General features: G+C 42.2%; 1 protein-coding gene across 1 annotated transcript in view; it reads left to right on the forward strand.

Moving 5' to 3' along the window:
- The window catches only part of SHB (SH2 domain containing adaptor protein B), a 79,287-nt gene that overhangs the window by 21,741 nt on the left and 42,465 nt on the right, over window positions 1-15,081 (forward strand). The window contains exon 2 of the mRNA XM_013197526.3: window positions 2,142-2,259. Within this exon, the coding sequence (XP_013052980.2) occupies window positions 2,142-2,259 (118 nt within the window). The remainder of the gene's footprint in view (window positions 1-2,141; window positions 2,260-15,081) is intronic.

A 15,081-nucleotide genomic window follows, 5' to 3' on the forward strand; every position in this document is an offset into this window, starting at 1 on the left:
GGGTTTTGAGGGGAGTTTTTTGGGGCCATTTTGGGAGCAGGTTTTCTCAATCTGACAAAGCTGATCGGTGACCAAATTGAAAACATAATTATGGTGACCTGTACACAGTTCCTTAGTGCTTCTGATGCTCTTATTCCTCAGAATGAGAGGAGCTTGCGCTCCCTGTCCAAACTAGGGAGGTTTTCACACCAGAGGATATGGTAGCAGGGTTTATTTCCAGCTGCAGTCAGATCTGGTACAAATCCGTGGATAATTTAATAATAATATATATAATAATGAATTAATGTGGATATATGAACCTTACAAATTTTTGAAGTGTTAGCGGGTTTTGTTTTGTTAAACCTCTTCTGAATACCAGGTTAGTTTCTGTAGTCTTTGTGTTCACGTTAGATATTCTGAGCTCTTGACTACATTGCCATTATGCTTAAAGCAAATCAGTCTTGATTTTTATCTTGTTTGACAGCATTTTGTCTGTGTAATTTTCCTCCCATTAGATTTTTGGCAAACGGGGAAGAAGAAATATCAAATAGTTGTCTATGTAAGACTGTTCTGTGTTTCATGTTTTAGTGTAGTTATACTAAGGACCGTCAAGAATTACATGTTGACATTTGTAATAGGAGAGCAACAGGGAGCCCGTGCTACCATCCGTCAGCTTTTGACAGGGTTGCATCAGAAGCCTAAATGGATGGGCATTTCAGCTGCAGGGCTTTTAGAGATAAACCTCTCCTTTTGACGAGGAGAAATTAGTGCTGCGTGATGCACATTGTTGTCTTTGTCTTAAGTGTGTGCAGCCGCTGACATGTCTCTGACATTGCAGTTGATTTGCTGCTTGGGCATATGTCGCCGGAGCTGGGGGAGGGGGCTTCTCTCTTTTGGGCTAGCTGTTTTTCACAACAATGAGACAAGCATTTTGGTCCCTATGAGAGAGAAAGAACTATTCTTTCCTCCCTCTGTTATCCTTGTCAGTCTGGTGGTTTCGTCAAATGAAATTTCCAAGCACTTTCAACTTTGAGTGGAGGAAAACACCCTTGATTTTTAATTAAAATATCGATCCAAGACAGTTTGGTATCCCAGCTGTTAACCTGTAACTGTAGGATAGCTAAGCCTTGCTTTGACATTCATGCCTTTGTGGTCAGTGATAATGAATGCATCTAAAATGTCCCTTTGGGATGTGCTTGCGAGTGGTGTTTTTTGTCTCTGTCTGGTGGGGCTATTCTGGCAGGGAGAGACAGAGCAGATGCAGCTTCAGTCTTACAGCGGCAATGTGCTCCTACTTCTTTGTTAACAAAATTGGAGCTGTTGAAATAGCAGTCTGTTGTCAGTCCCACTGGTGCTGGTCTTAAAGGCGTAAAGTGAATGATGGGACAGAAAGAGACATGATTTAAAAATCCCTCAGAAGCAGAGTTGACATTCAGGGCAGGATCCTTCAGGCTTTCCCTGTGTTGAGTGAAGGACCAGATAGGGTCCATCCCACCAGAATTGTTTTATGGTTCTGCGGTGGTTCTGATACTGAGGGACAGAAGCCTGTCTCTGCTTTCTCTGTTTCAGACTCCTTCGCCTGTCCTGTATCACATCTCTATGCTCTCCAGTAACTCTCACATGAGGATTCTTTTCTTTGCCCTGGCCCCCTTCTTAGCTTTTAGAAACCAAGATTATCTCCTACCCATCAGTAGTAGGAAGGGTTGATTCCTATCAGCAGATAAAATTGTTAGCAGTACTTCGGGTTGAGTCTCATAAAGCTAAAAACAGGGGATGGGGTTTGTGCAAGTGGAAGTGTGCTTTTTTTGCCAAGTATTAACAAATTTCTTTGGTAAGAGTTGCACTGGATCGAATGTGCTAAGTGATTAGACCTTTCTAATTTGTCCTTACCCATTATTCCATGTCTTCAGCAAATGGTAAAACTTCTGACATAGCGCCTGCCCTTGTGAGATCCTTGAGATGAGGAGGGACAAGCACGTTTCTATTTCAGCACCATATAGTCAATGAAGTTCAGCAATTTTATACTCTGAACTCAGGTTGTACTTCAAAGATGGCATAGGGTGTAGCTATGTGAAATGTTTTTTATCTGCTAGGGTGTTACTGTCTTCTGGTTTAGATGTCTGACTTGAGATTCTAGTAACAGTTACTTTCCTGTCTTTCAGGTCTTGATAGCAGACGACTATTCAGATCCGTTTGATGCCAAAAGCGAGTTGAACAAAATGGTAAAAGGGGAGAACACTGGCTATATGGAACCGTATGAAGCCCAGAGAATAATGACAGGTAAGAAAATAAAATTGCACATCATATTTAATTGCATTGCGGTTCATGTGGATATTAACTGCTATGAAACAGAAATAGTACATATGTTTGTGCAGATCTGTTTTGCATTTCTCAGATTTCTTCAGCAGTTCCTTTTATCCTCATCATGAGGTAAAAATCACTCTAGTGCCTTGTTGATTGTGTGCTTTCCTTTTCAATTGGCAGCTCTGGCTTTGGGCCTTTATGAAAGATTAATCAGAAGGGAGAGATGAGGCTGTTGGATGCAAAGATCCTTTTTCCAGGAGAGAATAGTTAATATGTGGAGGAACAATCTGTGAATACTATTAAAATCTTGTTTGCTTACCAGCATTGGTGTTTTCATCTTTTTTTTTTGAATTGTTTGGCTCTGAGCAATTAATTCTCAACTGATTGTAATTTTTAAAAAATGAAAAAGCCTGGAAGTGAACGATTTTAATAAATGGTCCATCTGATTCTGTGCACTCCATGGTAGAATTTGGTTTAATCAAGCTTGAAGTGTCTTTTGTGTAGTGCCACCTAAAATACTGCCTTCCCAGATTTGCAGTTATATTGATTGGAAGAAAGCAATCTTTATGTAAAGGTGAGGAAAGGCTTGACTTGAGGCGAAGGCAGAAGCATGCTGAGAACGAATGCATGTTTATAACAAGTTGTTATCTCCTGGCAGCCGTCCACATCTGCTGGCCTGGGCTGATACTTTTAAGCCTCTGCCCTGTCTATGCCAGAGGTTCAGAGAAAATCCTTCTGAATCCAGTTTCTGGTGTGCAGTGTGGTTGCATATTTGCCATGTCCCTGTTCTGTTTGGGGATTGGATGTCCCAGTATAAAAACAATGTATGAAGGAGGTCCTGTGATCTGTCCGACATGCTGTATCCTGGATGGAGTGAGATCCTGGCCTGGCTGCTATCATGCGTGTCTGAAAACAAGTACAGATAGCTGAGAAGATGCTGATTTCTAAGAATACTGAAAAGAAGATGGAGTAGAGAGAAAGAAGCTACCTGTTAAGAAGATACTGGCATTGCTAATAATACCTGTATACCACATCCTAGCAAGAAATAGGCGAAGAAAGATTGGAGTCAAAGAGGTGAAGGAAGAAGCAACCCCATCACTGTGACTGGGATTCCTTATAAAGCTGCTGCCCCAGGTTCTGACTTGCATCCGGGCTAACAGCTGAAAAGACTCAGTTCTCTCTGGAACAGCAGTATAAAACCTTTTTTTTCCCCTTGCAATGACTGGGCTGTCTGTCCAAGCGTGTTGTATGATGTTTCCATTGCTTTCTTATGCATGCTTTCAATTCTTATTTTTCCCTTAGTGTCAGTCTAGAGCCTTCTTTTGCTGTGATTATGAGACACATCACAAGAACAGGCGAAGCTAACTGCGTTGACATGTCAAGTGTCTTTGCCTGGATCAGGCCTGGGAGATGCTTCGTGCTTAAGAGAGTTCCCCAGAGGAACAACGGTTTGCTCTGCTACATTCCAGCAGTGGAAGGTTGAGACCCTGCCAGGCCAGAGTGGTGGTGCCTGTGACATCCAGGCTGCTCTGGATGTCATCCATTGTTCCCAGGCAGTGCTAGTGGAGGTAAAAAAATAGGCCTCTTCTGAATGTGTACTCCCATCAGCCTGCACTGGGTGTCAAATGATGCAGAAGGCTCTGCTTATTTTCTGTGGTAATCCTGTACCTGAGAGGAGGAAATGTTCCCCAAATTCATGGGTATGGGTATACCGGGGAAAATCTGGGTGATTTTCTTCCCCCCATTAAAGTCCTTTAAGACTGTTATCACAGCCGTGTGAGCTGGAAGGGATGGTGCCTTTCCACTGTCTCCCAACAACTGCATGTGTCAAGTCAGCTCTTCGAAGTATCTCTGCTTCTCAGAAGGAGTTAATCAGTTCTTCAGACCACATGCAACATTTGCAGTCAAATGCCAAATCAAGGCAACACACAGCTATGTGTTGGACCACAGACCTCATAAAGCTTACCTTTGAAGGAGGATCCAATTTTAGATCATCACTCAGATGGAGATGTCAGCCTTTCAAGGTCTGATAAGGAATGATAGCTACAGGGATGAGATAAGACTGCATCTGTTGCCCTTTTTAATTTGTCATTTGGCTTTAAAGGCAGCCTCTTACCTTCAACTCGTGATTTTTGAGTACCAGGTGCCTGACATGGCACATGCCTTCGTATAAAAATCAGCTTATTTAAATTGTAAGGTCGGTTCAAGTCTCAAACTAATTTGGAGCCACCTTACCCAAAGCATGTGTACTTTTTATTTATTTCTTTTTCCAAGAGAAGAAGCATCCTCACTGAGGGGAAGGCTGTGTAAAAGTACACCTTAAAGAGGGTGTTGGCAGGAAAAAAAACACTGCTGTTTTTTGCAGATTAGAAGCTGTGTTTTCTGTGTGTCAGAATGGGGAGTGAAGGAGGATTGAGGCAAGCAAGGCCCTTGAGCTTGGATATTGGTTTGGAAGCTGACATAAGCAGACAGTACATCAGTGCTTTGATTTCTTAGAGGCCTAGAAATACCTCAGCTCTGTGTCCTGCCAGAAATTTGAAGGTACACATTGTTTTTCTTTTGCTTTCTCAGGCATCACTTAGTGCTGGGCCAGGAGCCTCAGCCCCTGCTTAGGGCTCTGGTCCCCATTTCATGCATGTGCTTCAGGTAGGAAGAGAGAAATCCATCCTCTTATTTCAGACTGCTACAGATTTTGGTGGGTGGCATTTCTGAAAATAGTCACCTTCCCTGAGAAGTAACATGTCGTTTGGTATCCCTTACGTAGCAAGCACTGTGCTGGGAGCAGACTTCAGAAGACAGTCATAACACAATTGATAAAGTGCATGCTGTGCCTCTCTTCTCTTTGGGATAACTTCAGAAGCTACTTAAGGCTCTTTCAGGACAATCAAAGGCAGATGTTTGAGTCTGTGGAGGCAGGAGTGCCATTCTGTTCTTGATGCATTTCTTACATGAAGTTATTTGCATGGTTGTACTGGAACAGGTTGCGTTAGATCTTGTAGGCAGGATATATCAACCTTCGAGACTAGTGAAGGTATCAATGTGTGTTCCTTCGAGTCAGTCCTGAATCAGCACAGCAGCATGCTGCCAGTACCCCTTGAAGACCAGAAGATTTAAGTACGTCCCACAAGGGCTTCTAGATGTAAATGAAAAGCTGAAGTCTCCGGGATGTTGTCAAATCTGAAAGGAACGTGTCCTTCCCCATGCAAGCCTGGTCTGTGTAAAACAAATTGATCAGACCAGCTTGTGTACATGCTCCAGGAGTGGGTGACTGCAACAGGAGAAAGGTGTGTCCATGATTTGAAGAGCTGAAAGAGATTTCCAGAGATGCTTTAGAGCATTTGGTTCACGGCACAGATGGCTGTTGTCTTATGGTCTTTCCTGTGTTGTTCAACATGTTCACCAGCCTGGCTGTTGATACGTCTTCACCATCAGCAAAATTGTGCAGGTGAACATAAACTAAGCAAGTGCCTCCATCCAGAGGGACCTTAATAAATATGAGGATTGCACCAACAGGAGCTTTTTTGAGGTTAAACAAGAACAAAGGATATTGGAGAGGATTCCAAACGAAAATTTGTTGCCTCTTCTTTCTTTTTTTTTTTCTGTGTATTTATTATCCTGTCTCTATACATATCATCCTGGCTATGCAGTAGAAGAGCAGTGAGCAATTTTAACTGGCTGACACCTAGGGATTTTGTGCTTTGGATGCAGAAAGGGTGCAGCCAGTGCTAGAAGCGCAAATGCTTTTGTGCATATCACTGCTTTTTTTTTTTTTTTTTCCCCCTAGGTACTGCAGTAAGTCTGTGCCTGAATTGTGGTGGAATTGCAAGTGCATGACAGGCAGCCTAGCTAGAGCAAGTGCATCTGTCTTAACTGGGAGCTCCCCATGGGCATGCTGGGAGCAGTAGGTCTGTCTTGCTGCAGGCTATCGCAGAAATGCTGGGAGTGTGAGGAAAACAGTATTCCCATGAACCTGCACCTACTTTAGAAGACCTTGGGTGTCAGTTTCCCTTGTAACTGGAGAGGCTGTTTTTTTGTACAGACATGTAACTTCATCTGAATAGTCACTACAGCACATTGGTGGTGAGTCAGTTCTTGTAAAATCATTCTTCCTTTACCAGGTTGCCTCTGGCATGTTGTTTGCTGGCGCCAAGTATACAGTTGCAAATAATGCAAAAAGAGCAATGATAATTATGCTGATAAATATTAGGCCAGGTATATTAGCATGTACAGCAAGAGATGTTCATAATAAAAATTTCTGGCCTATTGAAGGTCACTGAGCCTAGCAAACCAGCGCGTGGTCTCTAGGCACCGTAGTGGCTCAGCAGTTTAAGATTTGCTATCTGCTTGTATTGGAATACAAGGAACAGCTGTAGCCATCACCTAAGAGTCATTGTGTTTGGCCACCAAGCTTGACAGTTGTGGCATAGTTTTGAAAAGACTTTAAGCTTGTTCTCTTGTGCTTAAATTTTTGTGTGCTCCATTTATAGATTCTGTTTGAAGATCTAACATTTGGCTAGTCATGGCTAGAAGTTGGCCCGAAATGAGAACTTATCCATCATCAACCCATTTCATATGATATTTTTGATTCCTCACTAAAACTCATAAATTTATTGTCTGTTGGCAAATGGGTGTGACCACGTTGGTCATTCTAGCACAGCAAGATTTTTCTTCACATGTGAGGTGGGAAGAAGTGTAAGGTAACTTCATTCTTGAAATTTGATGTGTCTCTTCTCTCAGCCAGTAGTTTGCAGTCTCACCATGTAAGCTTTGAAGAAGTTCAACAGCACATCGAGGTGAGCTTGTGGCTAGTAACAAGATAGCTTTATTTACTTGTCAGTTCTGTAAAAGACTGCACTGGAAATCTTGGAGAGGTCCTCGCCGAGCTGACAAAGAAGTGGATATCTGACGTGTCTTGAGCATACCAAGGGTTTGGAGCATGATGCTAGTGTTACCATGTGTGTTTATAGAGCTTGGCCCTCATGTACTGCTGGCTTGGAGGTGGTGCAGAACTCCCTACAGCCCAGCAGCAGAAATCAGGCCGTATATTCTCAACAGCTCTGCTCCTTCTTTAAAACATACTAGAGCTAGTTATTTAGAAACCTCCTGGGCTTCAGAATCTATTTGAAGTTGTTTCTTGCTTTATTGGAAATTTGGACAGAGATTTCATTCAGCAGTTACTTAAAGGAAAGCAGATGACAGGGGGGAGGCATGTTCTAGGTATCCCACATCTATTGTGTAATGGGAAGCAATACAGAAGAGGACTTCTTCCTTTCCGCTAGTTCTGATGTGCATAAATTGAGGTATGACTGAAAGAACGCTGAAGCTGCTTCAACACTAGTCCTCACCTTCTCTCAGAGCAAAGTGACAGATCTGGCATATGCTGTGAAACTTCATCACTTCAGATTCATTTCCAGTGGCCACCAGGGATACTTCGTACCCTGTCGGTGACTGTGAGGAGATAAGGCCAGAATGTGTGGGGTCTAATTTCTTGTGCTGGGAGGGACTGTGATGTGTTGTGGTTGCTAAAACTAGATGCATAACTGGGGGTGGAAACCAGCTGTACATAAAATGAATAGCATTTCTCTATATTTAACTCTGTCTCCTCCCCTGAAATAATTTAAAGCATTCTCCCTAATGTTTAAAATTATAGTGGTGCTTGCTGCTTTGGTTAGTGCATACAAGCTTACAAATGTATGGAGGGAAAAAAACAACAACAACCTTCTCTACTCTGTGCAGCTGAGTAAATGTAAATATGAGGCCTGGCCTTATCCTAAAAGAGCATCCTCTTGCCTCCCCATCCTTCCCCTCCAGTCTTGGTCTGGAACTGGAATTAGGAAGAGATCGTGTGTTTTGCTATTCCATGCAGCAGATATATGGGCCAGAAATCAACACTGGAGTCAGAATTGCAAAGGTACCAAGCCTGTGGTAATTGGTTGCTCCTAATATAGAGTAGAGAATGAATATTAAGCTGATACACAGGATTTTGTTGCCTTAGTTTCAGTTCAAAAATATACTGCCCAAAATAGGTTTAAACCAAGATTGAATTAACTTTTTTTCTTCTGTTTCAACGCTTTAATCGTCCCCTTATGACTAGATGCAGTCTGGAAATGGACTAAAAGTAAGACTTGAATCACAGGCCTTACTTCAGAAATGTAAATTGACTTCTTTGGGGTTTCTGTCACTTCCCATTAATACACAACCATTTGCACAAAGTAAGGGGAACAAAGTGTCAAGAACTTTGGAAAGGTATGTCAGCATCATAACAGATTGAGAGTACATGTGGAAGAAACTTAATTCTTGAAACTTACTTGCTTAGTCTGTGATGAATCTTCTTTTTGCAGAAGAACACAAGCCAAAGTGAGGGAATGAGTGCTTGGGTGGTTGGGAAAGACAAGCCATCGAGCTCAAAATGCTGTTAAACCCATGCCCACGGTTTGAAAGACTCCCTACAACATGTTGTGTTTATACGAAACACTAGTTTTAAGCCACTTCGATCAAAAGGGCTACTTAGACACAACCTATTTGCTTTCCTAATGTGAGCAATATCTGTAACATAGGATGGTGCTTATTGCTTGGTGCCTGTGTGACTTGAACATGGGTCTCCCCACTCCATCTTCCCCTTCCACCTCGCCCTCTGACAAGTTGCAAGTTTTCAATCAGCTTTACTTCAGGACAGTGGTTCTTTTACATTAGATGTGAGCAGCAGGGATGCTCCTGGCAGCAGTGTGAGAAGCACTGAGATTCCACACAGTCCAAGAGGACTGGTCATTTTACAACTCTAGTAGCTGGTATTTGAGAAGTACACAAGAGAGCTGTGACCCTACAGTGAGAAGAATTCATGAGGCCTGAATTTACTGGAAATCTTGGAAATCTTTTGTCTACAAAGGTGAGAGAGCTTTCATGACTGGATGGCAGGAACAGAGCCTGTGTAACCTCTCCTGGCCACATCGCTGACCCTGCTTTGAGTAGCAGACTAAAGAAGGTGACTTCTTGAGGTTTCTTGAGGTTCTAACTTGTCCCACACCCTGCGACTGGTCTGTCAGCTATTCTGTGAAACTGAGAAACAGTTTTGGGAACCAGGATATTCCAGCTTATGGGATATACATCTTTGCTTGGATTCAGTACGTTTTCAGATTTGCCACTGCACTGGTGTGCTCCTAGTACTGATCTTTTTGAACTTAATCACTGGAAAGACAAGACTGGTGTTCGCAAGGCGTAAAGAAGCAACCTGCTGAAATACAGCTTGAGGAGAGGCTGGACCGGGCCAGCACATGCATGCCTGGACAATACTGGTGGGAACTCTGGCAGCTCTCCAGCTGGAAGTGTGATGGAAATGTAGTTGACTGGTACCGTTCTGGTCGGCAGAGAAAAGAAGTGAGCTTTTTAAGCATTCCCTGTTGGCCCTGGCTGGGAAGAATGTTACTCTGTACTGGGTGGAGGACATCAGTGGTATATCTTGCTGACTTCTAAGGTCAGCCCATGATCTTCCTAGCGAGATCCTATTGTTCTTCTGGAACAGTTCTCAAGAGAAAAACAGAGGACTTGTTACGTGAAGAGTCAGCAGCTTGAGAGAGGAGCGAGCTGTTGTGGTTGAGCATTACAAGGATTTGATAACTGGAGCTGGAACAGTGATGCTCAAGCAAAATACAAGACTGGCAGCACTTTTAAAACTTCTTCCAACAGTCCCTTGACTCACTGAAATGATCCTTCAATTCTTCATCGTTAAGTTTAGTTTTACTATTATCTTTCTACTTGTTCTTTTGAGAAGTGGCTTTTAGCAAAAGGAAGTGTGGTTACTAGACTCCAGAGCCCATGTGAAAATGTTTGAGAGCAGCATTTTCATTAGTACATTAGTACTAGGATTACAACCCTGGAAACGAATATCTCTTCTCTAACTTTGACTTTCTTTAAAAACAAACAAAAAAGTGGTGGATGTTACCTGTGCTATGAAGTGAAAAGGAATTTTTACCTCTATCTCAGCTCGCTGTGCTGAAGACAAAGGTCCTTCTTGGGAGTACCTTTTTCTTTTTATTTTCTTTTGAATTGTTGAACTTTTTCTTTCTCAGAAGTATTCTCTAACATCCCTTCATATTATATTCTCTATTACTCCAGTAACTATATTTTTTCACTATATTTTACAGAAATGTAAAGCCAGCTTAGAGTAAAACAAGTTGGTATGCTATGTACTAGTTAAGCATGTGATAAAGACGACAATACTTCTTGGAAGGAGATGATGTCCCTTCAAACTGTAATATTTTGTCATTTATGTGCTTAGCTTACCGGTAAATGGATAGATTTTTTTTCTGCCTGCTGGCTTTTCATCCAAACTCTGAAATTCTGTAGTGGCAAAACAAGAATGGCATATTTAGGTAAATGGAGTCTGTGTTCTGACATCAGCTGTTAACTTGATAGCAGCCGTTTCTCCTGCATCTCTTCTGGTTTTGCGACCCAAACCGAAGGAGATTTTCTTATCCTTAAAAGTAAACGAGGGTTGAAGACTCAGACGGTTCTGTCTGCTTGCAACAGAGGCTGAACATCTTGCTGTATCTGTGTACCAGCTTTTTAATATGGCTTCACAGCAGTGTCATAAAATGGGCTTATAACTTCAGCAGGAACTGTTCAGAAACCCAGCCTTCGTGCTCTGTGCGTTTTATGTGGGCTTGCGACACAACATACAGCTTCTTATCCTGTCTGGTTTCTGTCTACGAAGAGTTCACAGAATCACAGTTCTGCTTGAAAGGGCTCTTTTGGAGGAGCCAAAGTACCAATGCAGACTCAGCTGTTCACTGACACTGCGGTTGCTAAAATGATTAGAGACTATTCTTTGCAGGAGCAGCCTGTCCTTTCTAGCTGGGGGCAGACAAGCCTCTTATGTTTTTGGTCTGTGCTGATATCCTGGTATGTGCACTTGTTTCTGTCATCCCTTCCAAACAAAGCTTTAGTAACTGGCGGTGTGTTGTGTTACTATGACTGGATTTCTTGAGCGGTATCAACGTGTGTGAAAAGAAGATGGAGGTGCTCAAGCTTGGTGTGAACTTGCTCTTGGTTCTGCCTTGCTCAGTGTCACCTGTTGGTGGCATGGAGTGGAAGAGTTTGCATACAACTTGGCATTATGAAGCAGGATGTAGGTATGCAAAACTGATGCCATTATAGGTCAGACTAGCAATTAAGAACAAACGAGGCAAACTGTGGGGAAATAAGTCTTGCCTCGAGAAAATCAGGACTTGTTTTGAATTCTGCATTCATTGTCGGGGCGGGGGGGGGAGGAGTGAAGGTCTGTCAAACTGTTGCATTTGTCTGGAATGGACTGTAAAGCAGTAAAATAGGATGACAGACCTGAGCCTTCATGAGCTTTTCCTAGGTGCTGGAGCAGTTGTTAAGGCCATAATGCAGCCCCAGGTAAGCAAGAAGGTGTTTGTTCTGCTGCATCTGTTGAAGTAAAAAGAAGATGGAGAGAAGGGACAAAATGTCTTTCAGATCTACCATTGCTTTTGTGTGTCCTGAATAGGACTTACTGCCCTCTGTGCACCTTTCCTTAGGCTGTGAGATGCACCATCACTGAGAAGAATTGGCATCATAGTGAAATAAAGAGATCAACATACAGCTTCTCCTAATGTCTCTGTTAAGGGGGATCTTTTTGTGTCTGTCTTTAAAAACAGAGCAAAACACCCAGCAATCAACACAGCTCCTACAGTTGTCTCTTTGGATGAGGTTTTGTGCTTTAAGAATGTTTCCATGCAGTCTTGTTACTGGTTTAGAAGCATATATTGGAAAATAAGTGTAACTGGAAAAATTATCAGAAAGTGTTGACTCAGTTATATGCAGCAAGATCATGACTGGAATGAATTTCTATAACATGACACTTTCTGACCCGACCTCAGTGGAAAATCCCAGATATTACTCTTCATGATTTGTGATGCTTCTGTTACAGAGAGGGAAGAAGAGAGCTGATTAATGGTGTTTGCATGACTGTGGTTTGGTTTTCCTAAAAGTGGTCTGTTCTTAATGATGCTCTGCTGAATGCTAGTCAGATTTATTTGCTGTTGTTAGATATCTGTGCAAGCACAAATGCTGTTGAATGATGATGTGATAGACTGTATGCTTTATAGCATTTTGTCAATAGCTGCATGCATTCAAACACCACTTCAGGTTCTGTATTGTTGTATGAATGTATTGTGCCAAGGGGGAAAAAAAAAAAAACTACAGTATTGAAATACTAACAGATTTCTTTGTGACTGGTCTTTCAACTAAAAATCGGTATCTAATGAGGGGTTGTCTGAGCAGTGTGACAACTACAGGTAAGTCTGCAAACAAGTGCGAGGTATTGAGTATGAGCAGTTGGACAGCGCAGTATCGAGCACTTGATGCTTGGAAGTGCTGTGGACCAGTTTCTCTTTCCGTCCATCGCTTGCTAGGCTGATTCAATGGGTGGAGGAATCACCTGCCAAGGGGGTGAGTTGAAACATATTCTCAGTAGTTTCAGTGTTCATATCCCTGTTGCTTTTTCAGTGCTAGCAAGTTAGCTGTCTTCTACTTCATGCAAGGCCTTGGATTATGAGAAACAGAAATCCGTGACGGGTTGTGATGACACCAGAGAAGTGTTCTTGGTCAGCTCACGAGGAGGTAGAATTCTAAGTCAAACTATTTTTGTCTTTAGAGCTGAACAGCAAATCTAGCCCCTTCTTCATTGGGTACATTAATGACTCCTGCTGTATGCTTGTGCGGGTCTGTGCTGGACATGGAGCTCACTGAATCTCCCATTCTAACATTTGTAGTTACATTTGGAGCCTTTTACTTTCAGCAAGATTCATTACAAGTCCTCAGGTACTGATCAGAGCTCCTGGACGGTGCCAATAGCTCAATTTGGGTGACAGGACAGACAGGCTGCGACTAGAACAGTATTCTCCTTGGGAAAGCAAGCCAAAGTGGGCAAAACTGTAAATGATGTCTGTAGCTGATCACTATTTTTTTTTTTTTTTTTTGTTTTCAAAACTGCACTTAATCACTGTGGCTGTTCTTGCAGCGAATAGGGAAAAACAGGCTGTTTGGTATGCAGATGCTGTGTGGCTTTTAAGTCCTGCCAAAGGAGGAAACGTATGACTAAGTACTGATAGTGCCTGCTCTTGCTGGAATCCTGGTCAGAGGGAAAGATCTCTAGCATTAGGTATCACTTCCAAAGCTTTGGCTTCTCTTTGTTTTCAGGGTGTTTTTATGAAAAATGACTAACAAGGAGAAAATAAATTTAAATGGAAGTTAGTCATCAGGGGAGCTTCAGGCTATGTGTTTGAGCTCGCATTTCTGGTTTTTGTTTTTTGTTTTTTGTTTTTTGTTTTTAAATCACAGTTGACACAATCATGCACAGGCTAGATGTTTCATTTGAAACAATGTGCAATACACATTTCTGTGAATCTGACCATGTAGCCTGTATGTCCTTGGAAGAAATCTTCTCCAGGAGTTTTTCAGCAGCAGCCTTTCTTTCAGTGTTGCACTCTGTATGGAGAATGCTGTCAGGTGGCTAAAATCAGATGAGAGCACATCTCATCTGGCTGAGAACACACCTTGTCTGGCTTTTGTTAAATCTGAATGGCGGCTGTTCTGGCTACATGAATATACTGCCTCGGTCTGCCATGTATTTTTTTTTCCTGTGAGCAGCGTCGTCCCCACTCTATCTCTGGCCAATTAGGCCTGCAGGGAGGTCTGCATCCACTTTGCACTTTTCCCCGGGTAAGGCCAAGTTTGAAATTACTTACATCTGCACAAAAGGATTCTTCTTAAACATTCTAGTATAGGGAACAGATTATGTATTTTGTCTGGATTTAGAAAAAAATATTTTAAAAATATTTTTTAAAATTAAAAAATAAAAAATTTAAAAAACTAACTCACTTTTGCTCATATGTGGATATCCCTTGCAATATCTCCTTGAATGTAGATACATATTTATACTCACTAAAAAGCTTATTGCTCAGTGCTTGTCTTGTTCCATGCTTTTGAGTAAGCTATTTGCCTGTCAAAGTCTGCTTATTGATGAGATTCAAGAAAATATCTTTCTTGTGTGAAAGCATTGAACTGCAGTTACATTATGAATGGGTTCTCCTTCCACTCCGCACACCTCTCAAGGTGATTCCTGTCAAGGGATAAGGCGGTGTGTCTGAAGAGAGCTGGCAAGGGGTTTGTGAGCACTGGCAGCAGCCATGAGTTGCAAGGCTGATCAAACTGCAGGAAACAGCAGTCATGTTTGCTGCACTGTTCTCTGTCCTGACACTGGAGAGTGTTAACCTGTTTAAAATTGCCACCGCATTGGAATTAAAATGTCCTTCAATGAGAATTGATTCTGGTTGTGCTAACCTTAGAGCATTTGGGGGGGGACGACACTCTGGTTTGTTTCATGGGTCAGTGAGAACCATGGTGCTAATAGGTGTACATGGAAGTACCAGTGCTGTGCTCTGCTCGCATGCTCTGTGCCCAAGAGGGCTTCCACCCCGAATAAAGAAAGCATCCTTTCTCCTTTTTTAGGTCTTTCTGAGAAATGTGTAATGAGTAGCTGGCTAAGCAGCAGCAAAGCACCTCTGAAATATGCAGTCTGCAGAAATTCTGAATTTTAAGATGTCAGTTATAATTTTTAATCACGGCTCATTTAACAGACAATGGGATGTTTGGGGGTGGGGGTAGACTTTGTAGAATAAACTTCTGCCTTCAGGGAACTGATGAAATTTAATTTTTAATTTCATTGCATCTGCCATAAAAGAATTATGTTTCCAAGGGCAGTTTTCATGTGCTTTGGTAACGATACTGCTGTTC

The sequence above is a fragment of the Anser cygnoides genome, chromosome Z (assembly GCF_040182565.1).
Source record: "Anser cygnoides isolate HZ-2024a breed goose chromosome Z, Taihu_goose_T2T_genome, whole genome shotgun sequence".
NCBI classification, from domain to species: Eukaryota; Metazoa; Chordata; class Aves; order Anseriformes; family Anatidae; genus Anser; species Anser cygnoides.